The sequence below is a fragment of the Sphaeramia orbicularis genome, chromosome 7 (assembly GCF_902148855.1).
Source record: "Sphaeramia orbicularis chromosome 7, fSphaOr1.1, whole genome shotgun sequence".
NCBI lineage: Eukaryota > Metazoa > Chordata > Actinopteri > Kurtiformes > Apogonidae > Sphaeramia > Sphaeramia orbicularis.
In genome coordinates this window covers 30,548,984-30,575,678 of record NC_043963.1, presented here as the reverse complement: position 1 = coordinate 30,575,678, position 26,695 = coordinate 30,548,984, and the positions used below count along the sequence as shown (strand labels likewise).

The following is a 26,695-nucleotide window of genomic DNA, read 5'->3' as shown; positions in this document are numbered from 1 at the left end:
AAAAATCTTGAATTAAGCAAAATAATGAATGTTGAATTGAGCAAAATAATAAATCTTGAATTAAGCAAAAAAAAAAAAAAATCTTGAATTAAGCAAAAAAACATTCTTGAATTAAGCAAAAAAAAAAGTTGAATTAAGCAAAAAAATCTTGAATTAAGCAAAAAAAATCTTGAATTAAGCAAAAAAAAAAATCTTGAAGCAACAGAAATCATAAATTAAGATAAAAAATCTTGAATTAAGCAAAAAAAAATCTTGAACCAAGCAACAACAAAATCTTGAATTAAACAAAAAATCTTGAATTAAGCAAAAAAAATCTTGAAGCAACAAAAATCTTAAATTAAGATAAAAAAATCTTGAATTAAGCAAAAAAAATCTTGAACCAAGCAACAACAAAATCTTGAATTAAGCAAAAAATCTTGAATTAAGAAAAAAAAAAAAAAAATCTAATAATAATTATATATTGTTAAAATTGCACTTGTTTTTCTTAAGATGTTTCCAGTTGTTCATGTTATTCAGATTTTTGTAGATGTCAACATTATCATAGTTTAATTTTTACTTTTTTCCACTGTTATTATTTTATTGGTTCAGCCCACTGCAGACCATACTGGGCTGAATGTGGCCCCTGAACTAAAATGAGTTTGACGCCCCTGCTATACTTGATCCTGCTCTTTGCCCAGTCTTTTGGTTAACCAGACATATGTGCCATAACTCAGCCATATATTACTGGTACCTCCATATCTATTATGGATAACCTTAATCATACCACAGTTAAGCCTAAAGGTTTTCATAATGCCAAAAGAAAGCCAAAAATGCCAAATGTATGCCATAATACTGCCAAAATATTTGCTATCTGGGGAACCTTGGAATTCAGTGTTTTCTGCAAAGCTCCGTCATGTTTAACTAATTTTTCCAGAAACTTCACCGTGTTGCAGCAACAGTATAATCCTCTAATCGTCTCGCTCTGTCCTCCCACCCTTCTGTCTGTCATAGCTTAGAGACAGCCAAATCTACGGCCCAGGCAGCCACCATGGCAACCCCCGTCGACCTCAACATGGCCTTCACTCAGCCAGCCTCCCCAGCTGCCTCCCCTGCACCCACCCTGGCCACCATGGGTGCCCTGACTCCGGCACATATGCTGGGCGCCCCGTACGGTGCCATGCCCCTCTCCGGCCTGCTGGGGGTGAAGTCCGTCCCCTTTCTGACTCTGTCCAGCCCCGCCCCTGCTGTGGCCGTCACCGCAGCGCCCTCCCACACCACTCTGGCAGCCTACACCGCCAAAATCTCCTCAGCCAACTGCATCAAAAAGCCAGAGAGACAGAAGTTTGCTCCCTACTGATGTAGCCTGTGTGTCTGAAGGACAGCTGTGCAGTGTTCTTCCACGCCTGATGTAGCCATATCCGCTGGCAGAAATGCTCTTGACTTTTTACTCTATGACGCACCAACAGAGAAGAGACCAATGGAGATGTGGATAAAGCTATTAAAAGTTATTTACGGATATAGATAACTTGTGAGTTTCCCATGAATCGGTGGACTGCTTTCATTGTCACCTCATCACTGTTATTGATCACTAAAAAGGGCTGGAACCTCACCTGAGAAACACATGTATAAATTCTGTTTTTACATGTGTATCTCAAGTTGAAGATCAGCTACACATATTTATCCTTCAATAAATTTGTAAATTATACTCAGTTGACAAATGCTCTACTGTATGATGCTTTTATACAATGTCTATGTTTGCTTGTTGAAGTTTTTAAGAAAATTTGTAAATGTCTTGGGGGGAATTTTGTTTTTTTAATAATTTGTGCTATGGTACTGTACTTTACTGTTCAGTGTTATATTTGTTTTGTTGGATTTTATTTTGAACGTGCAACTTGTTTAATCTTTATTTATTAGTATCGTTTCATTTATTAAAAGTCTTTGTTTCCTGACATGGCTAATGTGTCTGCGTCCTAGTTTTATCTTTTTTCTGCCTTTTGTTTACATTAGACCAGTGTGGGGTTGACAGTAGAAACAGCATGTAAGCCCAAGATGGTGTCAGTTAACGCAGCAGCGCAAAAACACGCACATTTAGAGGAAGAAATGACACATCCAGGTTATTTTTGTTTACTCACGAACATAACCCAGATCATTTCTTGCCATTCCAAGTGACAGAATTTATGAGAGATATTTTTCACAGCATTGTGCTCATGATCCCCAAACAATAGCACAGAGCAATGCACTGACATGCATTCAAATATGCGCAAACAGAGTCAAATATGTGGAAGCAGGCTAATGCAATCACAAAGTGAATACAGACAGAGAGAGAGAGACAGAAAGAGGGAAGGTATGAAGAGGAAGAACAGGACACCATGAGATAGAAATGGGGAAAATGAGGGGCGTCTCAGTGATGCTGTAAAAATGAAATTCAGCGTCTGCATCAGCATGCACCACAGCATCATCATCCTCTGGAGAGGCAACGAGAATCCTTTCATCCTTAGTCTCTTTGTGTGTGTGTGTGTGTGTGTGTGTGTGTGTGTGTGTGTGTGTGTGACTGCATCATGGATATGCTATAGACAGGGAGAGCATAGTCTTATTATTATCAAAGACATTCACTCTCTGTGCCAAACAAGCTTCAACTTCAGTGTCATTCAGCTCAAGTTCATCGTGTGACAAGGCCAACATATAAAGAGTCTTTTTGTTCAGGGAAGGTCTTGTTTCTGTTTCCATGAAAACATTCATTTGTAGTACTTTAGGGAGTACAACCTTGTATTAAGGCACTTTAAGCATTTAATCTGTGTTGAAAAGAAGTAAATAATGGTTTAGTAGCTACTGAATCATTTGCCAACACTTCACTTAGCAAGGGCAAGACAAGGACAAGAGAAGAAAACCGATCAAAAAAGACAAATTATTTTTCATCCTTTCTGTATTTTAATAAAGTATTTACCGCCCTTGTAGTTTGATAAGTATCACTTTGTGTGTGTATTTATCTTTTTTTAAGGATAATTTCCCAAGGTCTTGGGTTGTCAATTTTAGGCTATTCCCTGCTAAATACTATCATTTTCTAATTCTCCATATTCCATTAAAATTCCAACGGTGTCTTTTTTTGTTTATTTCCCATATTTTATTTAATTTATTTCTGTTTTAATATTTAATACCTTCTTTCTCATGGGTGGTCGACCCATAGGTCACAAAGCTGAAACTTCATTATCACCATTTGAAGCTCACTGTCAGGTTTTTCTGTGACCCACAGCACCCCCTCCTGTTGACTCCAAACACCGCTCCGCCAATCACAGGTAACATGAACAGTTAGAGCTGATAAAAGATTGTCTTTAATGTTTGGCATCGTTAATGAATTCCATACCACAGCAGTTATGGGAGTAGGAAAACCACTTTTACAACCAAACACTGTTTGATCATGCTAACACCATATGTACAGGAAAGCACATTGAAAAGTGTATAAAGTATTTATATGAGAAGACTCAAAGTCAAGAACGGTGGAGACAGCCACAGTCTAATGGATTTGTCCTTTTTCAAACACTGATTATAGATATTTATCAATTACATTGATCTCTGGAGTACATGTATATACACAAAACAACAATAAACCTTTTTGGGGCGTTTGCAATAATTCTCAAAAATATTTCACAATACTGCTGTATGTACAATAACAGAATTTACATTGAAAAATTCTATTGTACCTATATTTTGAGTATCACTTCAGTCACCAGTTATCTTCATTGCCATCAAGCTCACAATAGATACTCACATACTGTATATATATCTAACCTCAGGCTCATTTCCATACAATGTACAGCAGCCTATGCAGTACCTTCTGTCTCGGTACCTTTTCTGAAATGTTCACACAACTGATGATCTCACATACAAAAATAGATGTTGTCTAGTCAGCTGACAACTTGATGTACAGTAACACAAAGCATCCACCTGCAGAAAAACAACCAGGAAAACAATTAATTGTTAAAATATTAGCTATATCCTTCCAACCCACCACAATGCAATAAACAGTGCCATTCTTCTGCTCAAATAAAGGAAACCTCTCTCTCAGTCCGGGATTGAGCATTTTTCGGAAATGTATTCGTTTTCACACAACAGAAGGTGATCGAGAAAGAGCTGCAGGCAGAACAAGAAATATTAGCGCTACAAATCAAACAACAATCTGAAACCAAAGCTGGACAAAACCATACAAAAACATCACTAGGTAGATATCTTTTTCCTTCAGTGAGCGTATAGTGAACAGAATGAAAAGGAGAACTATGAGCTCCTCACAGTCCGGATGAGAGGTCAAACTGCATTTGAGTGCACTTAAGGCAGGTAGGCGATTCCAACGCTGTCTGAATGGGCTCCTCGACTGGCCACTCAGCGGCCGGGAGGGGGGCTAGACAGTGTCATCAGACGCAAGCAATGCCACTGCAGCTGTCCAAGTTCAGCCCTCACTGTTGAACATGGTCTGACAACCATAAGAAGAAGGAAAAAGATGCAGGGAAGCTGAGACGGACAGAGAAGGGGTGTTGGTGTTAGTGTTCAGTGTCCAGCAGGTGGTTGAGGTTTGAAGTGGAGAGTCCTCATTCCATCCCTTTCTTCTTTCACCAGAAACATGACACATGACAAGTTTGGGACCTGACTATCACAGGCCGTCTGTCACTGTCCTTAGTTTCCTTTCAACATTCCCATCAGTCTACCAAACAACCTCATTCCTCTCAAGATATCTTGTCACACAAAAGGGACAAATAGACACTTCTTCAACATAGACTGAACTTAAAGCACTTGAACAAAAACCAGGTTTGCAACTTGTGCAATACAAATAGAACATCTCATCTGAATACATTCACATTGGTTTCCATACACATGGTATGGATGGAAATCTGCAGTGACTGAAGTCCCTTGAGATGCCGGTCCAAGAGGAGAGTCCAATCATAAAGACCTGCAGTTTATGACAGCCTGGTAGCAACACGTATCAGAGTGTGCCATTTGATATGATTCACTATTAAGGAGCACTTAACAGTGTTTTGAAAAACATAATGGAGATAAGCCTTCGAAAACACTATAATGTAGCAAATTTATCAAAATAAGAATTCATATAGGCTATAGCATTTAAAGCACAGAAGTCACCTCACTGTGAATATAACCCTCTGAAGTTGCCTCGTGTTGTGAAAAATGACCAAGCAAAAATTAAGAGCAGTGTTCACAGCTTATACTGCACCTTGGATCATGTTGGTTATGATCATGGTTGTCATATTTCACAAAACTGTCATATTATTCTCAAATGGAAAAACATGCTCACAGACTAGTTGTACAATTGTGTACAATCAATATCAATTTTTGAACAAAGTTAATGTTATCTGTCATTGTTCAACAGATAATACTCTTTTTAATGGAGCAGTGACGGCAGTTGTGCCTCATACTATAAATTTATTCAGAATCACTTGTTTTTTTTCCTTCATCTGCACTGAAATTAATGAGCAGACTGAAAAGGGTCAAATAAATACACCTGACAGCTGTTCATTAACTCTCTTTTGCTGCTTCTTTAAATCAGTGCATACGAAGGAAAGATGACAAGGAGTAAAAAGCTCTATGTGAAATATAGCAGGAGACTCCTCATCACTGGGTCTCCTCATGCTCTTCGCTGATGCACTGCTCCCATGCATGTTTGACTTGGTCCTCTCTGTGGCTGTGGGGGGAGTGGAAGATCCTGCGGGGCAGCGGGATGGGCTGAGGTGGCAGGTCCTCCTCAGGGATGCAGCCTTCTCTCAGGTAGGGTTTGGGCGGCACGGCTGGAGGCTGGGGCCTGCGGTAGGGGATGTGGTGAGGGCCGTGGGTAGGCGGGTGGTGGTGCGGCGGAGGTCCGTGAGAGTGGCTGTCCAGGCCTGGGTGTGCGTGGGCATGAGGATGCGGATGGGTGTGTGGGTGTGAAGCGGGGCTGCGGTAATGGAAGGGGCGCACCGGGTCCACAGAGTCGATTTCTGATCCTCCGCCGTAGTGGATGTGCAGGTACGGAGAGGACAGGTACTCGTCAGGGGGGGACCACAGATGACTGGGGAGGGGCTCCAAAGCGTCGTTTCGGATCGGTCCGGGGTCCGGATACTGGCCTCCGAAGTTACTCTCACTCAGAGAGGACACGCCGCTGCTGGCACTGCCCGACAGAGTGGAATTACTGCCACCCAAAGCTGACTGAGGGCTGGTGGGGGAGCCAGGAATGGGATGCAGAGGAGACTGGAAAGAAGACAGCAGGTGTCTTAATTACAGACAGAAAAGAGTTGGCACAATGAATTTTAACAATACACACCCTGTCTTCCCATGGAGTCAGAAATGTGTATCTCCTCATAGTAATATCATCCATGCAAGATCCAGACAGAATAATAATTTCCCAACTATTGAAAAATAAATATTAAAAAATACAATTTGGCGCACCTCAATATGTAACACAGATGGTTTTGGTGGAGAAAACCACTTAAAAAAAGAGTGATATGTCATGAGGCAATTTTGGATCAGTTTTGTTACTGAAGCGAATACAAAAATAACTACAACATTTGACAGCATGTGTGGGAGTCATCTGGTCCACAATGTGTGGAGCAGAGCAGGAGCTTCCAATGAACATGTGAGGGCAAAGTAACCATGGAAAGAATTAAATTTCACTTTGTTAAAGGTGTTGGAACCATTTCATTTGTGGTTTTATTATTTTCTATTTATACAGTGTTTATTTCCAGTTCTTTCATTTCATCACTTTTATAGTTTTTACTCTCGCTGTGTTCATTTCATCTAGTTTGTATCATGTAATTTCCTACTATAGAGCATTTTATAACATTTTTACAGCGCTATAAATAAAAATATACCTTGTAGTATGAATTTTGCTGTAAAAAAAAAAAAAAAAAAAAAATATATATATATATATATATATATATATATATATATATATATATATATATATCAGAGCAAGAATTTATTTCAATCTGAATAAAGAAAAAACAGGAGTTATGGAGGAACATGAGGAAAAACAGAAGATTAAAGAGCAAGAAAATCAGAAACAAAAATGTGGGGAAAAAATACAGACTCAGTAGTAACAATGAAATATATAAACTATACTAAATTATGTGTACCAACTACTCAAAGTAAGAATTTCTATCATATTGCTGAGTTGTGATAAGAATATTTGCAACCCCTGGTGGTTGAAAAGAGAACAACATGCTGTACTTTATATTACACATTGCAGCGGAAAACACATTATTGCACTGTCACTACAGCTTATAAGTGTAATTTCTGTTATTATGAAGTGTATAGAACGATTCTTCTCTGTGGCTTGTACCTTTCGGAGTGAACGGACTGGCAGAGCAGGAGGGGGATCATTGTTCTGGTGGTGAAACGCATCACAGTGCATCAGGAAGTGTCCTGCAAAGACACAGAAATGGTGAAGAGATCCAATATTTAGAGGATTTTTTTATCTTCAGATGTTTATCCTGGATAACATCTAAAAGGTAACTGTATGTTGTAACTATGTGTTGTGTTTCATGCTGTCTCTTGGGCAGGACTCCCTTGAAAAAGAGGTTCTTAATCTCAGTGGGATCGTTTTCCTGGTTAAATAAAGGTTAAAGAAAAAAAGAAAAAAAAAAAGAAAAATCAAATGACCAAGCAGCAAGAAACCAAGTAAATTCACTGATCTGTCTTAATCCATTGTAATGTATAATGAGTGTGTAACTATGACACGCAACAAGTACCTGGTGGGAAAGACCTGGGTGGGACTGGGGGCATAATAGACCCTGTGGTAGAAGGAGGCATGTAGGACACAGGTTCTCTGTTCTCTCCATCCAGACTCCAGCTGCTCGGAGTGTTAGCAAAGACTGCAAAAGAGGGGACGTGGGGGACCAAAAACATGTCACCACATATAGTATAACCCTCAAACATCTATATAATGCCCTACATTTTGTCAGACGATACCTTTCTCTGGTAGATTCATGTGAGGATCAGCACATGGCTTACAGGGGCTAACTTGTTGAAGTAAGGCACGCTGCATGTGGTTGTTCTGTAAAAGAGGATTATTTCATCAGTGTGAAGTTAATAGATGAATCTTCTTGGTAGTTCTTCTTGGTTCAACTGGACTGGTTTAGCTCTTTTTAAAAACATTTCGCGGCTCATCCAAGAGACTTGCTCAGTTCTAATAACTGGTGAGGGAAACTGGGTTTATAAGCCTGCAGGGGGAGTGGTCTGTATGGGTGTTACTCCCAACTGCAGGTTTATAAATCCACTTTCCCCCACCAGAGACGAAAGATTTTCAAAAAGAGCTACACAAGTCCAGTTGAACTGAGAGGAACTACCAAGAAGAACGATGACCTACACTACCAGGCAAAAGTTTGGACTCACCTGGTTTTTCTTTATTTTTATGACTATTTCCATTGTAAATTCTCACTGAAGGCATCAAAACTATGAATGAACACATATGGAATTATGTAGTTTAAAAAGGTGTGACAAAACTCAAAGCATGTTTTATATTTTAGATTCTTCAAAATAGCCACATTTTGCTTTTATTACTGCTTTGTGCATTCTTGGCATTCTCTCGATGAGCTTCATGAGGTAGTCACCTGAAATGTTTTCCAAAAGTCTGGAAGGAGTTCCAAATGATGCTGAGCACTTGTTGGCCGTCTGTGGTCCATCTCATGCCATTTAAATAAGAAGGTGAGTCCAAACTTTTGCCTGATAGTGTAGGCTAATGAGAACCTACACAGACATGCTAATAGATGAATGCATTATATCACACACAAACAGAAAACACTCCTGTCCCATCAGTACCTGTCCGTTCTCCGCCATGTTGTAGTACATGGAGTTATTAGCTCTCTCACGGTGAGGTGGCAACAGTATCATCACTTCACGGTTGTGTTTGGCTTTGTCAGGCAGGGATGGAGACCCTTTACACATGAAAAAAATGCATGATTTCTCTTTGCTTTGAAGAAACAAACCTCGTTATCTGTGTTAGTCTTACGCCCTTGAGTGCTTGCCGCCTTTACACATGATTTATAAAGCTTCTATTAAGCAGTGTCACTCTGTATGGCTGAGTTACTTACCTCTGGCACTGGAAGGAGCAGAATTGATAATCTGGGAAGAGTTGGAACGAATGGAACTCAGACTGGAGGAGGATGGACTCGGCTACACAGACATACATATTATTTATTATAAATGAACAAAAGTATTGATTTGCACTTTGCAGTTAAGGATGTGGAAAGTATTTGAGATAACATTACATTGCACTTGTAGTTGGAGACTTACCTGCATGTGTATGGCCTCCTCTGGATGCTCCCCCATCAGGCCATCAGTCATTATGACAAGATTTCCTGCCTCACTGGACGTATGAGAGGAAAGGGAGGAGGACGAGTGACGGATTGAACCCTGTAGGTTCAGAGGGCTGCAGGACAAAGCAAAGCTGTGCTTAATGGAAAAAATATGTCTCAGTATGTTCAAGATTGTACAACTACACTCCTAAGTTCTTATGGACCTTAAATTCACATACTAGTTCCAAACAATGTTGTGTTATTGGCATTAACATATCAATAATTCTGGCAGGATTTGTTTTTATTTACATCTGTAGACTTTTGAGAAACTCGCAACATGTCCAAGTAACCTTATGTTTCACATTTAGAACATAGACAATCTTCCAGTATCATATGTGCAATGTCTGTTTTTGTACATATGTGTGACTGACCTGTGTCTGTGCATAAGGCGTACACTCTCAGGACTCATGTGGCTGTGTGAGGACAGGATTCCTCTGGGAGAGTTGACTCCTGGACAGCCTGCAGGTCCAAATCTGTCCACACCCGGCACACCCTGCTGAGACCCGACCATAGACTGCTCTGAATATTCATACTGCCCAACAAGTAATCAAGCACTTGTGTACAGTCGCATGATGAACATATTTGTTTGTTTGTTTATTTTTATTTTGAATGTCAACATTTAAAACCCAAAACAAGGAGAAAAAAGAAAAACCTTTTCATAAAGGAGCGTGATGAAGTTCAATTTATATACTCCCGCCCCCTTACCCCATCTTTTTCTACTGACCATAAAGTCCCATGCCAGCTCCCCACAGTAGCTTAATAAAATCATACACATATGAAAATAAATTCTGACCAAGCCTACACAAACGCAAAAATGTTATACATATCAAAATTTATAACAGTTCCCAGTAACCCCCCCAACCCCATATCACACCATGTACATCTGCAGCCATGAGAATGTAAATATGTAAATAATATCTCTTTTCTTTTATTCTTTTTTTATACAAATATTTATATAGATACCAAATTTCTTATTTTTCTCCTTATATTTTAATTTTTCACTCATTTGTGGGGGTTTTTTCTACCCGTCTTTTTTCTCTGCACTTGCTTGTTGTGTGTTGCTGCTGTTAACTGTGAAATTTTCCCATGAAGGGATAAATAGTCTTATCTTATCTTATCTTATCTTATCTTATCTTATCTTATCTTATCTTATCTTATCTCATCTCATCTCATCTCATCTCATCTCATCTTATCTTCAAAATAAACTCTGTCCATTTCAGCAGGATTACACATATCAAAATAAACAAACATAACATTAACACATGCATGCACTTCAGTGGTAATGTCACAATGCTAAAACGACAAGTGGACATGCACACAGGACTACTCACATGGTGTAAACCTGTCCTCATCATGTGGAACTGGTCTACTAGTTTTTTGTGCAGTGGACGCATTTCTGGATGCACCAGCTTCTCATGAACAGCCAGTCCAACTCCAAGAATGTGCACCTGTTAAGAAACAGAGGAGCATATTTGAACAAATCTGCCATTGAGCACCTCCATATACTGTATGAATATCCTCAAAGCTAGCGCTGACCTGTTCCTGCATCAGATCCTTCAGCTGCGTGACCCTCTCCGTGTCCTCTGGATGACTGCTGATGTATTCCTTATCAAAGAACGCCTGTTGCAGAAGAAGATGAGTCAAGAGGTGAAGGCCTGTCCTCACATCAGTTTTATTCATGAATGCACACTCCTGTCTCTGTACTACGGTACCTCCTGGTATCTGGCGATGCCTCCGTTCACAGCAGCGTCTATTACTCCGTTGAGGCACATGCTGAGTGGGTTGATGTTGCCATGATGCTGCCTGTGTTGGTATTGACTGATCAGAGTCCGCAGCTCCTGGGTCTTATTCTCCACAACGTAAATGGCATTCTCCAGAGGGCTGACCTCCACCTAGAAATCAACACAAGTAAGCCTCTAGGTCAGGATCAGAGGAGAGTGAATACATAAGTACACTGAGACTGCACCAGCTTTCTGTTATTCACACTCAGTAGACTGTAAATGTAAAGCACTGTGTAGAATTTGGTGATATCTAGTGGTCAGGTTACATACTGACAACTGTAACATTCTTCTTGCAAGCAGGAAAAAGAAAAAAAAAACAACTGTGATTGGACAGGGATTGGTTCGTCTATCCTTGGCTACTGTAGGAACATGGGAGACTCCATGGAAGAGGACAACTACCCCCTATAGATATAAACTGAAAAGAAAAAAAAACTCAAAACATTGGCCCAAAAGCCAATAAAATGGCATCATTCTATAATGATATGTATCTTATTGAGGAAAAGTATAATCTGTTAAGGTTTGAGATTTTTATGAACTTCTCATTTATAAAATTAGTGAATGTGTGAATGGACACATGTGCCAGAAATGTTTGGTAAAATTTTCTTTCCACTAGTGAAAACTGCAAACCAGCAAAATGCAAAACAACATCTGGTTGTCTTTCTAAGATAACCATTTATTGAGCAAGTGACTATTTTTTGGTAATTTCCACACATATTACAAGACACTGACAGTAAGTGTGAGGACAGTGAGGAAACAATCTCAGGTCCAATGTGGTCTACAGGGTCTGTAAGGTCCACCTCTGCATGAACAGTGAGTGTACCTGCTTTGTTAGGTACCATGAAGTAATGGTACTAATGTAAGGAATGATGTTCTAAGGCAGGGGTGCCCAACCCTGGTCCTCGAGGGCTACTATCCTGCATGTTTTAGATGTATCCCTCTCCCAGCACACCTGACGGTCATTATCAGGCTTCTGCAGAGCCTGATGATAGGCCTATCATTTGAATCAGGTGGGTTGGAAGAGGGATACATCTAAAACATGCAGGATAGTAGCCCTCGAGGACCGGAGTTGGGCACCCCTGTTCTAAGGGATAATGTGGATGTGGACAGGTGTCTGGATCAGCACTTATGTTGGTCTAATGTTCTAAAAGTGATGTTCTGTTGTTCTAAAATACATGTTCCTTTCACCTTACATGTGCTTTTCTTGTATTTTTATACATACATCGTGGATGTTTTTGTCACTAATGGGTAAGGAAGCAAATATGTTAACTTCATTAACCTTGATTTTCTACATAACAATAAAAAATTGGAAAAAAAATTGCAAAAGTAATGAAATCTTGTTTCATTAGTATTTGTATGAGTGCCCTATAAAGGGTTAAAGGTCCTCAAATCTGAAATACTTCACCAACAGAATTAAAAACTTCAACTAATGTAAAAGTTTGTAAAAGGCTAAACTGTGGCTCAAATAACAACACCTCTGTGAATATTGAATCACATCCAGTATTGATCTAATCTGTCATTAAGGTCATGTTGTTTTACTTAATTTTATTTTTCTTAACTTGCAGTGTTGTTTGATTGTGTCTAGACCTTTTTCAACATGTATGTATCTTGTCAGTTGATTTTAATGTTGTTTTCTCATAATATATTTCATTTGTTATGGTGTTGTTTCTTCAAAGCCTAACCACGGACATGGTCTGCAAATGAGCTACAAATTTCATCATTTACATATTTTTAAATGTAACAGTGGTTAAATGTATTGTCCCAGTCAAATAAAATAAAATAAATAAAATAAAATAAAATCTTCTTTTATGGTGATAACACACTAATCAAAACATAATTAAGAAAAGTATTCCTTTTCTGATAAAAGATCGTTCCAAATCCTACACACCACCTTTAAAATGACTGAATAAATGAATGAATAAATAAATGTTTAAGCTTCTTACGACTTCTCTTCTTTCCACTTCCGCCCAGCGGGAGATACCAGGGAGAGGACGGGAGAGAATCAGTGTTGTTCTCTCAATCCAAAGACTCTGAAAAAAGAATAAAAGGCTGCGCGGTCACATTTTAGCCACATCAGATGCCATCATGTCATCTTAATTACTGAGTATGTGAATAATGGATGAATAACCAAGATAGAGAAGTGTGCTGAAGCATGTGGGTCAGTTCAATAAAATGAGCAAAAGTGAAAAGCCTTGGTGTGGTCAGGCATAACATTTAGGTTACTGGGTCAGAGAAAACTGGCCAGGGTGTCTGAGGCTCTTGCATGCTATAGTGTTTTTCTTGTTACTTAAGTTGTACTGAATCCAAAAAAAAAAACCAAAAAAAAAAAAACAGGGAGCAAAATAACAACCAAAGCTCTGACTGATGCACACTTTTCCTGGTAAATTTCAGAAACATTTTGTAGTGTTCAGTAAATACCTCATTTCTTTATCTATTCAACAGTTTTTATGCTGTTGTATTTCCTGTCTCTGGCTTATGTCATCCCCATGTTTTTTTTTAAAACTTCTCCACATTACATCATGTTGCAGTGTTTATGACTAATACACCTGCAGTTCTGCTGTAAGCTACTGTAACAAAGGCTGTTACACAAGTGAATCCTATTCGTAAAGATATCTACAATTACAAAATGTTTAGTTCTGTATGCAGGATGGAGAATCTTATTGCCTACAAAGAATCCACTGTGGGAAAGGGAAATGTCTCAAAACAGCTATTCATTAAAAGACATTGCTGTGCAAGAGCTGCAGGCTCTTCACTGTGGCCACCAGAGGGAGTTACATCTGCTTACATCACGTGAAGGAGCTGTTTTATCTAAAAAAAAAAATCACTGCATGAATTTGACTGCATTTTCCACAGGACTGTCTCATTTCAGGGTTTATAGAAGGCTTGATATTTCTGAGAGGAAAAATAATAATAGACCGTGGGTGTGCGATGGACAAGCAGGGGCACTGCTGGCTCAACATACCCTGAACTCATTCTCGCGGTCTTTGGGCCCCTTGTGGAAAGGCCTGTCATAGTGGAAGCGACTGACATTATTTATGCGGTAGAAGCTCTTGATCCTCTCAGGCACACGCTCCAGCTGAGGCACATCAGAAATGTCTGACACTGGAGTCACCGCATAGATCTGCAAGTCTAGAAAGCCACGTGTCAAGGAAATAACAGACAGCCAGACATGCATATTTACAGAGGAGGAAGAGCAAGAGGGAGATTCAAAGAGAATTCTTACAGAGGCTGTGTGACTAGAAATCAAACAAACATTGTGTTCAGTGTTTTTGATCTTTAACTATCTTCCTGTCATATATATATAAAAAAAAATATGACAGGCTTAAACTATGACAACAGCTGCATAGGATACACTGAGCGTCGCTTTGAAGGATGGTGTCGTCAGGTTGGTTAGGGTGCTGCATGGCAATGGCTTGTGGAAATTCTCCCAGCATCCTTTGCTGGAAGTCTTCGAGTCGTTCATAGTCATAACCACGACAGACAAACTCCTTGTTCTAAAGAGAGAAGAAGAAAACAGCAGAAGCCTCAGAAAACTGACAGTGATGGACAACTATGACAGCTTAGATCTGGAGCAAATGATTATGATGAGAATCTATGACAGTAGTTTAACCCATAAAGACCCAAATATACACCAGCGACCAAAACTAAACTAAATTGATCTAAACTGTTTAATACTTGATGATCGACTAATCCTATCATTACATGTGAATAATTGGTGTAAAATGCAGTTAGTCATCTTTTCATGGTCATCAGATATGACCCATTTGGACGTTCAGAGGCTCTGTAGTTTCCATGGACATAACATCATCTTCTACAACATTGATTCACCAGTAAAATCCATGGAGTTGGATCACTGACAGTGAATGGATATACTTGGATTATGTTCAGTTAAGGATATATTTCACTGCTAAAGTCACTTTTTCTTCAGTTTTCTCTCTTTTTGTTATAATAACCCTCAAATGCAGTCTCAGCATGATGATTAAAGAACATGATCAGTAAATTAAATATAGGAAAATACCTGATTTTCATTGAAAAAATGCAAAATGCAGAGGATAAAATTATGATAAATGGTGATAAGTCACTTAAGAAAGGTCAATTAGAGAGAAAAAATAATTTGGGAACTGACACAGAACTATCTCTGGGTCTTAATGGATTAATGGTGATAAATGACTCTGAGACATTTTATCATTTAAGATGAATGCCGACAGTGATGAAAAGAATACTAAACAGCAGCATTTATTAAACACAGAAGGTCTATTTGTACATCTGTTATTTACACTGCAGCAGATATTCTGCTATCTGCACCCAAGTATTAGTACAGAATCATGTGTGAAGTTACATTAAATGAAAACATCTTCCTTTATATGTGAATGAACTCTCACACACAAGACCATGGTTTGATTCCTGTACAAAGCATAAACTGTGTTTTTCAGGATTCAGGTGCAGTTTTTTTTATTCAAGTACCAAAACTACTTGGCTAGGTTTAGAGTTAGAGTTAAAATATCACAGTTTAGGATTAAATAGAACCGTTCACACTATTAATAATGTATTGCCAGCTGGGTGCAAATATCAAACAACAGTAGGTCATTACTGCATCATCTGTTTGTAAAAAAAAAAAAATAACTGAGTGAAAAATGATCTAACACATGTTCTTCTGCCATTTTCAAAATATTCGATATTATCGTCAAATGGCTTCAAATGTAGATAGTTGTGCAGATGGAACTGATGTGGAAAACACTGTTGGAAATTCAATACCATTTAGTGGAAGAAGGTTTTTATTTTATGTTTATTTAGTTTCTTTTCACACAGTATTGAGCACTGTATGGACTAAAATATTAGGACACATCACACCTACAGCTTTAAGGACTTCCTGTTCTTGTTGATTTGTGTGATTTGCATAAAAAAAAATGTTCATGTCAGTAGTCGTCAATAATCATCACAATAAAATAAATGTTAAATCAATATTCCTTTTAAGCGTAAAGACTGATTTTTGTTTGTGAGTGAGAGCTGAAGAAAGCACATGGGTCACTGTGGTTGAAAATGATTATTTATGATTTGAACCTGATAAATATGTTAGAAAAATAGAGGTAGAACTTTTAAAACAATAACAATGAGTAGAAATGTTGAATATCATTAGGTAAAACAAACTCTAAGGATAAACAACAATGTAATGAAACAATGAAATGTAATAAAATAAAATGTGTATTGAAAAGATATTTTGACCTTTTCTCAATATAAAATTATATTACAATTACAATTTATCACCTGTTATCAATAAAACACCTGAATTCAATGTGTCCCAGTACTTTTATGAGTAAGGATAATGTATGTAATACATGTAAGGTTCTGTAAATGATAATATTTATAAATAAAGTTTTGTTAAAAAGTTCTAAGATTCACATACATTGCACACATCCCAACTGCCACAAAGTGAAAGAAGATGCTCAACTAATATGTTTTTTCAGGGCTGATTCTGGCACTTATTATTAGAAATCCAGGAGACTAAAAAGTGATATTGGAAATAACATATACAGTCATGGAAAAAATTATTAGACCACACTTGTTTTCCTCAGTTTCTTGTTCATTTTAATGCCTTGAACAACTAATGGTACATTTGTTTGGACAAATATAATGATAACAACAAAAATAGCTCAAGAGTTTCATTTCAGAGCTGATATCTAGCCATTTTCCATGTTTTCTTGATAATAACCAAAATAATTTCAGTTCTTACATCAATAGCTATGGCATTGTACTGCCAAAAACAGTGCTTTTAAGCATTCCATGTTTTTTTTCTGTCTGTTTTAGTCACATGATACACACAGGAGTTAGTACTTGACTGTATAACCACTGTTTTTGATGACTTTGGATGGTCCAATAATTTTTTCTGTGCCTGTATTTGCAGTAAAAATAAAAATGCCAGAGTCAAACTCCAACCCAACCCTTCATGAAATGTCTTAAACCAGGCAGGACTGAAGGTTCGTCGACACCTCCTCCACCTAACATACTTGTAATTAACAGCTGCAGAGCGTCCTATGAAAGCTCTCGACATTATGTCCTGGGTAGATTCCCTGATTCTTTATTCCTATCCAGCCAATCTGTCTTGTATAAGCTACTGTTGCTGACACTGTCTCCCGCTACAGCAGGAAGAAACACTGGATCAGCAGAATCATAAGTGTGTCAAGACAAGTTTTACCCTGAGGAAGAAAGGAAACTTCCTGCCATAGAAGCCCATTCGGAAGAACTCGGGTTCAATCCTCTGCTGTTCAATGATGTTGTCATAGTACGCTGCTTCCATTTTCTGTCAGAGAATGATAAACAAGCATGAGTCATGATGAATAATAATTTAATCACACACATTAGTGAATCTGCTGCATTTACTGTTGCATTTACGGGTGTGTACAGGTAATTATGGCATTGTGTCTGATGTTATACCCACTTCACACTGCACAACAGACGATTGTAATCAGGCAGTAAGCTAAAAAAAAAAATACTCCTTCCAAGTCTTATGAGCATTGTTGGATATTGAGAAACTGGATGCACATAAGAGCTTACTCACCCGTATCCAGCTGAGGCTCTGATAATCGTATAAAGTCTCATATTGGAAAGCCAGCTCACGGCACAGAGAGATTCCATATTCCCAACACTGCAGAGGGATCAAGACATGGAATCAGGAGATAATAAAAATACATTCTGAGGCTAATTTATCTTGTATTAAAGAAATAAGTAACCACAGTGGAAATTACATAGGGAAATTTAAAACTTTACAAAAGGACTGGCACCAAGTTGAAGAAATAAAAATAATAAGGGCTTAAACTAGAAGTTGTAAGATGGTGGATTTTTAAAGGCAGATATAATAAATGAACAAGCCAACAGATGATAATCGGCCCATTTCAACCCTGGTCCTCCACTGAAAACACACAATGCAGGTCTGATATTAAAACTAAACTAAACTAGGCATAAAAAGTTTTTTTTTTTTTTTTCATCGAGTTTATTTTTTGCATCTTCAAATTAAAATTGTAAAAACAGATTTTTTTAAATATACTGTATATATAATAGTCCAACAACATGCAGTGAGTGTACATCTATATGTGTATGTCCACTGGTGAATTCTCTGAATGTGCTAAGGTTTTTTAAAAAGCGCAATATAAATAAGATATTACTTACTTTGTATTTATTGTTATTTCTAACCATATGTTACAGATGTAGAAAATACATCCTTAACCGTTTCTGGTTTTTAAATGAATTATGTTGAGGACAAATGTACAAATAGAGATGCAAACATGTCTTGTGGACTAATAATATCTAAATCTAAATGACTTTGTTTCATGTGATATTGATTATCTGTTATGTTTTTTTGTATGTGTGCCATCTCTCCTAGAATTAAATTAATAATAATTAAATAATTTTGAAATTCTGTAAAATTCCTAAATTCTAAAAAAAAAAAAAAAAGAAAAGGCTTTGTCCACAGTAATGCATACTTGTTTGAAAGCATGAAATTTTTGCTCTATTTACACACTATGTCCACACTATTCCAGCATTTAAACCTTTCACTTCATTAGAAAACATGTAACATCAGATTAAATAATAAATACATAAATATATCGCACTCATGTAATCAACGAACATAAAAATGTAGGAGGGAGTGATTAAGCTATATAGTTTTCCCTCAAAATCAGTTATTCTAGTTTACAAATCTAATATTAACTTAAAAAAATAATAACATCTTCTAATTCTAATATTTCGTAGAACATCCTATTGGTGTAGGGTAATCAATGATAACAATCTATCACTAATTTAAACATTAGCTTTCTGCATGATTATAAAGCATCATCCGACCCATACGGAGGATAAATATGTTGTGCCTGAGATAAAGAAGTTATGAAGACAGCTTCATTTGAAGGCTATGATCTATAGAAACCGTATTTATATTTCTACGATCAGGATAAACGCAGCTAAATCACACTAACTGCTCAATACAGCATCAAAACATGTGGAATCACTGGAAACAGATGGGGTAATTTGTTAGATTTTTTCTGCTGTGTTGTACATACAGTGCAACACACCGTAAAAGTTCTGCTTATTCTCTATGTTTAGAGGAGTAGTGATCAAACAAGAAGTGACAAAAAGTTAATGAAGGAAGCCACTTTAGTTTCCTTCTCAGCTGCTCCCTGAGTCCAGAGGGCACTGTCCTCTCCAAAGCACAGAGACCAGTCAACTAATTTAATTTCTTGGATGAAAACCAGCCAGGGAGGAGTGATCCAGGGAGGAAAATCACATTAGAGCACAGACATCTGACCCTCACTTAGTATCACAGTGGGCACAGGCTACATGTTTGTGTTTAGATAGTATGATCTACTGTTTATTCAGTGCAGAAAACTCTACAGTCTACAGTCCTGGCTTTGAACTCAGCTCTGCAGATATAAATCTAGTGAATAAAGACCAAAAAATGATTTATCATACTACAAAAGAGGAGCATAAATTTCGAAAGAAACTATAAAAACTTTTTTTCTGTTCCCTCAGGGTTAATGAGGGCAAAAGATAAATTATACTTTACAACAGAACAGCTGCATTGCAGATTATTCCGAACAGCCACTCACATAAAAATGAAGTCACTTAAAAAGATGTAAAACTTAATGTGACTTTTATTTATCTATGCTGATTTACTTTTGATGTGTTTTGTCCATTACAAAATCACTATAAACTTGGCCTTTCCTCCTTTTTTTATATTTTACTGCAGGAGCTTCAGCCAGAGTGCAGCCAAAAGTTGGTACGGGTCAGGAATGATAGGCCTTTAACATCCTGAAATACTGGCTTGAAGTCAGTCAAAACAAGGGTAAAGGGGTGAAGCCATAAAAAATTCACTTGCCTTGCCCTTGTTGAAGTAGTGCAGGATTTTACGACTCAGGTTCTCCTTGCGTTGCCACTCACTCTGACAGGGGTAGTGGAGGAAATCCCTCAGAGGCCGGTCCTCCCACTGCAGCAGCTCCCAGTACAACAGCAGGGTGAACGCCGCCTCTGTTTTAGAGAAGCAACGAGTCAGAGGTCACCACAACAAACTGCACTACTGTGGTTACCTGCCAGCTAGTAGAACAGCTGCAGATGTCGAGCAGTTTGCACATTCCTCCCAGACATTTTGAGTCCAGTTTTTGCAAACAGATGGCAAATAACACAAAGCACAGGGAGTGGTAAAAAGCTCCAGTTGCCCAAAGCATGGCAAGTGTGGTTTGGTATATTGATGGCCAGCAGTGGAAAGTGCACCTGCACAGTTGAAATTATATCAGCCGCCCTCAGGCCCTTTGAACGCAGAGCAGCCGGCCCTGTACAACCTACCGACTGAATATCTGGTTGAGTGTGAATGATTGTAGTACAATATGAAAACCTGAAGCATTTGCACACAGCACATCCCTTATACAACTGTAACATAATGTTCTGATACTGAAATACAAGGAATATTATGTAACTATTAACTGAAAACATGCAGAAATTATATATAACACTAGAGTGTGTCCAGTCAATCAAACGTAACCTCGACTTGAACAATTACACAATCGTAGGCTGCAATTTAATCAAATAAAAATGATCATGTGTGAATGTGACAATCTACAATGAAGACAGAAATATATAATAAAGAAAGGGCTGTTGGGTTTCACTTTAGGCAGTGAAGCTTGTGTGGATCAGGTGAAACCAGGTGAGTGTCTTTTTGTTTTTGTTTTTTTTGTATGGTCATATTTTGTATTCTGTGACTCTGTCTTAGATAAGATTAAGTGAAAACAAACTCTAAACCATTTTGTAAAGATTCTTAACCCTAAAAACTAATAAAATGTATGCATTGTAATGATATGCATCACAATATGAATGCAGTTATGTTACAGCATTTGCCATTTTTTATTAGCTCCATTTATTGGCAGTGAAACACCTGAATTCAATCTGTCCACATATTTTTGTCCATATAATGTATGTTTTTATCCTTTATATAAGTTGGGAAATGTAGCTGATATTGTTTTGTTTGTTTATTGCTATTCCAAGTTGCAATTTTCTTTCTTTCTTTCTTTTTTTTTTTTTTGCAGCGTTAGAAAAGACTTGCTGCCTCACTCCATCCATGATCTATTCTCTGTTCTTCTACCAAGTTTAATAAAATCAGTCATTTTGGCCTCAACAAATTGACAACAAAATATCACAAAGCCATTATAGCTAATATGTAACATTATAGGTAACAAATATAGTAACATGATTCTTGATTTATGTCATATATTAAATTTCTAAATTGTGTAAAACACAAGACAAATGCTTACCCTTTTTTTAAACTCACAATCACATTTCTGAAATTAAAAGAGCCATGTTATCCATAGTCAAGTATTCTTTTTTTGGGTCATAATGATTCATACAATAACCACATGTGCAATCACAGCCAACTCACTAGAAACAGTCAAATGTGTTTTAATTATCTTGCCAGCTGCCTGTTGTTTGTTTTATGTAAGTGATGAATAAAGTCGTACTCATATCTGGCTACATTTATATGCACATAATAGAGACCAAACTGCCAATAATGTGAGTAAAACAACAGCATTTAAGCCATTTACATGATTGCTTAAACTGACAGATCCCCAAGTTCGTGTTTACATGACTTAAAGAGGCATTAACAAAATGAATACAAATTTGCTGGTATTTTATTCTGGTGAAGCACTGTGCAAAATGTGTGTTACCTGTGAAGTCTTCTGCTTGGAGGTGCAGGTCGCACAGCTTATGGATGTAACGGATGTACATGTCCTCCTTGTTGACCTCTGATTTGTAGAAGTTCTGGGTTTGAAAAAAAAAAAAAAAAAAGAAAATGAACAATTAAAATGCAAACAAGTGGTCCCAGGGACAACAAATCCCACCCCTTGCAAGTACTGTAGCTTATTTTGGCATGGATCTAGCTGATGTCATTATGTCTATGCGTGTGCTGATGTCAGCATATCAATTGCCTCTATATATGTGTGAATTAAATTGAAACAAAATTGATGTTTTTATGAACATTTGAAATTTCACCCATTATAAGTAAATGGGAGAAGAAAAAAGATTTTAAAAATTCATTAAAAAATTTTTCTTTGACTTACTTTTCCCAAAATGTAACCACATCTATTCTGGGTCACTGGCAATCTATAAACCATATTTGGTATGAATTCAATCAATAGTTTTGCTGCTAGAGTGTTAACAAACAAAGAAACAAAGAAACAAGCAAAGAAACAAACAAACAAACAAACAAACCAAACCAAAACAATACCCCTTGGCTCCCCTTTGGGGGGCGGGGTACTAATGTAAAACGAAGATATGAATCAAGACATTCATGAATTTCTCACCATAAGGTTGACAGATCCACCGATTTTCTTGTTCTCCATCTCATCTCCTTTCATGCAGTCCCTAAACATAGACAAAATTCACTGTGATCACCCAGTAATTTAACAGTGTAAATCAGTCACATGTAATCTAGCTTCAGTTCACCTGTAATCCAGTAATCTCTCAACAAGTCTTGTGACCGATGTGACAAAGGAGATCCCCGTCTCTCTCCAAGTCTCCTGCTCTATCTTCTCCAACAAACTGCACAGAAAACACAGAAGGAGATTCTTAGCAAAAGTGACAAGCGCAGGAAATAAACTGATACAAATCAAAATGTGTCATAGCCTCAGCTGTAAAGGCATTATGTCTCACCTTGGATAAGGACCAAACAACTGGGTTCTGTGACAGCAAAAAAATAAAAAAAATGTTAGAAGGAAATACTGTAAAAGCAGTTTTATTCTTAAAGGCTTTTGACAGAGTCAGTAAACACAGGATTGATGCTTACAAGAGGCTGAAGAGCTCTCTGTGATTATCATCCCCCTTCCCATCTGACACCATGCTGTCCAACTTATCCATCAGCTCAGCTTCCACCTACACAGGCACAGCACACACATGCCGGTATGTTATGTTACCACAGGCTAAATATACATCTGCTAAAATACAAATGCCACAGTGACCTACAGTAGCGGAAAAAATGATTAGACCATCAAAAGTCATCAGAAACAATGGTTATGCAATCAAGTACTAACTCCTGTGTCTATCATGTGACTGAAACAGACAGAAAAGAAAACATGGAATGCCTAAAAGCACTGTTTTTGGCAGTACAATGCCATATATATTGATGTAAGAACTTAAGTGATTTTGGTTATTATCAAGAAAACCGTGGAAAATGGATAGATATCAGCTCTCAAATTCAACTCTTATGAGCTATTTTTGTTGTTATCATTATATTTGTTCAAACAAATGTACCTTTAGTTCTACCAGGCATTAAAATGAAGAAGAAATTGAAGAAAGCGAGGGTGGTCTAATCATTTTTCCGTGACTGTACAAGAAAAACAATGAGTCACACTGAGCAGGTCAGTCATCATTTTTTTCTTGTAGATTTTGACCTACACTAAGTCTATTTTTCTTTATCATACTAACCTGCTTAAAGTTGCCATTTTTTCTCTGCTCCCAGTCCATCATGTCATGGAAAATTGGAATCATAATATTTCGGACTTCAGTCTGAGGTACCAGGGTGACTCCCAGGAAGGGGCCCATCATTCCAGGAATGAAGTGAGGTTTGTTGTCACCTGGATTCACAATGAATTCACAGAATGTCATTGTTTTAAAGGATTTCATTAACAGACTAGAAACTGATGCTGTGTTTGTATCAAGGATGATGATCCCACCTAATTTCTGCCACATGCTGAAAAGCTCATACGCCATTATAACTCTCATATCTCCAGATCTGGAAAAAAGAGGAGCAATGCAGAAAGTTAGATAAGAACCCAGTGTGTCGATGCATATAATGAACATCTGATTTTCTTACTTGTCAAGGACTTTCTTTCTCTTCGCCGGGCTAAGCGCCTCCAGCTGCAGACTGGGCTGGTTGATGTACAGCACAGTGAGGCTGAAAAAGGAGTTCCACACCTGACAAGGGCAAAGGATAGAAGCACAGTTTTTATGCAACATTAGTTTCAAAATCATGGATTACTTTGTGTTGCTGTGGGTTTCCTAATTCTAGCCCCCAACTAGACACCAACCTTAAAATCAAAATCTGCCTCTGAGAAGTTCTTATGCAGTGCCGGAGACAGGAACTGTGTTGTCACTACGATGATACTGCAGAAAGCACAGAAAACATCACACTGTCAGCTTGCAAAACAAGGTGGCTGCCAAAAATAGATGAAAAAATTTGCACCACAAGCGTCACCTTCAGAGCAGGATTATCTGAAGAGAGTCTGATCTAATGGTTGGCTGTACTCCCTTACTGTCTCTGGGACAAAAAGATGCTTGACAGAAATGCAAAAGCAGACTTACTGACTAGTTAGAAGCCTCATGACACTCCAGTCTCGGGGGAAGATAGTCAGTTTCATCAGATTTCGAAACACACAGAAGATCTTCAACAAGAACTCCTGGAGAGGAATATATTAACCAAAAATTACATGTAGTATAGGTACATACAGTCGTGGAAAAAATTATTAGACCAGCCCTTGTTTTCTTGAATTTCTTGTTCATTTTAATGCCTGGTACAACCAAAAGTACATTTGTTTGGACAAATATAATGATAACAACAAAAATAGCTCATAGGAGTTTAATTTCAGAGCTGATATCTAGCCATTTTCCATGGTTTTCTAGATAATAACCAAAATCACTTCAGTTCTTACATCAATAGCTATGGCATTGTACTGCTAAAACAGTGCTTTTAGGCATTCCGTGTTTTCTTTTCTGTCTGTTTTAGTCACATGATACACACAGGAGTTAGTAGTTGATTGCATAACCATTGTTTTTGATGACTTTTGATGGTCCAATAATTTTTTTCACGACTGTAGTAAGGAGAACACAGCAAAGTGTGGTAATCCTGTGACTCTGAGTTTCCCACCTTCAGCTCCTCCTTGCTATGGAAGTTGTTGAGTAGATGGTGAAAATGAATCTCCGTCATCTGTCGAAGCAGGGAGAGAAGACAGGAAACATACTCGCCCTGCAGAGGAAGAAAATGACAGGACATGAACAAACATATTTAAGAAGGTCAATCAAGTGAAAATATCAGCTAAATACATGCACATCAAAGAGGCATGTTGGCTACAGCATGCACCCCGTGGTGGAAGCTTACAGTTATCTCTGCTGTGCACTGGGGACAGCGTTGTCCTCTGGATGTCTCTACAGAGTGAGACTTGCTCATGATAGACAGCAGAGTCTGCAGCAGCACATCCAGAAGGCTCTCCACCATCATCTCCACCTCTTCCTGAACTGAAGACTCCTGAGAATAAACAGAGGAAAACCGACAGACAGACTCAGCTAATGACACACTGTTTGTGCTTCGTGAAATGCTACGATCCAGGCAGAAGAAGATATTACATATGCGTTGAGCTGTGATTAAATGTTTTTTTTTGGGGGGGAGATGTCAAATGTATGTATTATAAATTGAACTGTACCATGGAGCTGGTCTTGATTATAGAAAAGATGCTGCTCAGTATCCCAGAACAGATGAGTAGCTCCCTCTGCTGGCGTAGATGCAGATGGATATGATGCAGAACCACAGGCAGCAGAATACTACGAGACTCTGAGAGAGAAAGACAGGAGGATGAACCTGCAAAGCGCTTTATGCAAATTGGACTTACACGATACTACAGCATTATATGAGATTATGTTGTTTGGTATTTGGAGACAAAGAAAACGCAAGCAAAACTTCATCTCACCAGGGAAGAAGAAGAGGCGGCTCTCCACCGTACGAGCAATGGACTGGAGTTTAACAACATCCATAGATTGGCCGATGTCCACCGTACTGGGCATGCTCCCTAGGGTGCCTCTGACATATTCAGCCACCTCCTGAACAGTGAACATCTGCAGCAGCTCATCAAAGATATCAGGGAAACTGTTCAATAGCGCTGCCTGAGGGGGAAAACAAAGGACAGAGAGGATTTTGTAGTGAGCGTTCAGCAATTTGTTTTATGAGGAAGCTTCACTTAACAAAGCATTACAAAAATATCATTTATACCAAAGATGTAACCCTGAGAAGAGACAGAATCAACCGCCCCATCCACCAAAATTTTCTCTACCATTATTATTATTCTTTGAAAAGCAGAACAAATATATTTTTTGTTGGAACTGGAGATCGGCTGATTAATCAGTTTGGATGCTGATGTTTTACAAATTATCAATGCCAGAAGAATTTGGCTTTGATAGTGGTCAATCAATATCATCAGACAAAAGATAATAATGACAAAAGTGTTTTTACTTTGATGCTCATTTCTACATTTGTTGATTCATTACTTTAAGTCTGATGTTCAGTTAAACTTGTATCCAACTTATTTGTTTATAAGCGTGCATGTGTGTGTGATTAGTGATGTGTATGAAGAGGAATAATAAGAGGAATGTGTCTAACAGCAAAATTATTCCAAATTTATGGGCAAAATTGTACATATAAGTGTATGTGTTTGTACATATATTTATACATGGGTATTTACACATATATGGAGAAATACATGCTATTTACTTTCTTTCTATTACCTTGATTCTCAACCCATGATGTGCTATATTATTAAAAAAAAAACTAAGGAAAATCTAAAAAAAACTGTATCCAACATCTAA

At 37.9% G+C, this 26,695-nt stretch overlaps 2 protein-coding genes across 5 annotated transcripts in view; one reads left to right on the top strand and one right to left on the bottom strand.

The window, feature by feature from the left end:
• Positions 1-1,697, top strand: part of pcbp4 (poly(rC) binding protein 4) — a 38,341-nt gene extending 36,644 nt beyond the window's left edge. For both annotated transcript variants that reach the window (XM_030138135.1, XM_030138134.1), the window contains exon 14: positions 991-1,697. In XM_030138135.1, coding sequence (XP_029993995.1) covers positions 991-1,336 — 346 coding nt within the window. In that variant the 3' untranslated portion in view covers positions 1,337-1,697. The remainder of the gene's footprint in view (positions 1-990) is intronic.
• Positions 1,698-3,285: 1,588 nt separating this feature from the next.
• LOC115422059 (dedicator of cytokinesis protein 3-like) overlaps positions 3,286-26,695 on the bottom strand; it is a 61,609-nt gene continuing 38,199 nt past the window's right edge. Inside the window, exons 24-54 of one of the 3 annotated variants that reach the window (XM_030138105.1) lie at positions 25,804-25,996; positions 25,540-25,667; positions 25,218-25,364; positions 24,987-25,085; positions 24,425-24,519; positions 24,151-24,226; positions 23,937-24,037; positions 23,797-23,855; positions 23,549-23,697; positions 22,911-22,996; positions 22,778-22,804; positions 22,571-22,666; positions 22,429-22,489; positions 21,793-21,886; positions 19,956-20,104; positions 17,646-17,732; positions 17,283-17,387; positions 14,442-14,583; positions 14,052-14,218; positions 13,033-13,119; positions 11,024-11,203; positions 10,848-10,931; positions 10,643-10,759; positions 9,683-9,825; positions 9,250-9,385; positions 9,048-9,129; positions 8,776-8,891; positions 7,927-8,011; positions 7,707-7,829; positions 7,298-7,380; positions 3,286-6,207 (exon numbers count right to left, since the gene is read on the bottom strand). In XM_030138105.1, coding sequence (XP_029993965.1) covers positions 5,596-6,207; positions 7,298-7,380; positions 7,707-7,829; positions 7,927-8,011; positions 8,776-8,891; positions 9,048-9,129; positions 9,250-9,385; positions 9,683-9,825; positions 10,643-10,759; positions 10,848-10,931; positions 11,024-11,203; positions 13,033-13,119; positions 14,052-14,218; positions 14,442-14,583; positions 17,283-17,387; positions 17,646-17,732; positions 19,956-20,104; positions 21,793-21,886; positions 22,429-22,489; positions 22,571-22,666; positions 22,778-22,804; positions 22,911-22,996; positions 23,549-23,697; positions 23,797-23,855; positions 23,937-24,037; positions 24,151-24,226; positions 24,425-24,519; positions 24,987-25,085; positions 25,218-25,364; positions 25,540-25,667; positions 25,804-25,996 — 3,909 coding nt within the window. In that variant the 3' untranslated portion in view covers positions 3,286-5,595. The remainder of the gene's footprint in view (positions 6,208-7,297; positions 7,381-7,706; positions 7,830-7,926; positions 8,012-8,775; positions 8,892-9,047; positions 9,130-9,249; positions 9,386-9,682; positions 9,826-10,642; positions 10,760-10,847; positions 10,932-11,023; positions 11,204-13,032; positions 13,120-14,051; positions 14,219-14,441; positions 14,584-17,282; positions 17,388-17,645; positions 17,733-19,955; positions 20,105-21,792; positions 21,887-22,428; positions 22,490-22,570; positions 22,667-22,777; positions 22,805-22,910; positions 22,997-23,548; positions 23,698-23,796; positions 23,856-23,936; positions 24,038-24,150; positions 24,227-24,424; positions 24,520-24,986; positions 25,086-25,217; positions 25,365-25,539; positions 25,668-25,803; positions 25,997-26,695) is intronic. The other 2 variants (XM_030138106.1, XM_030138107.1) reach the window with 2 other exon arrangements.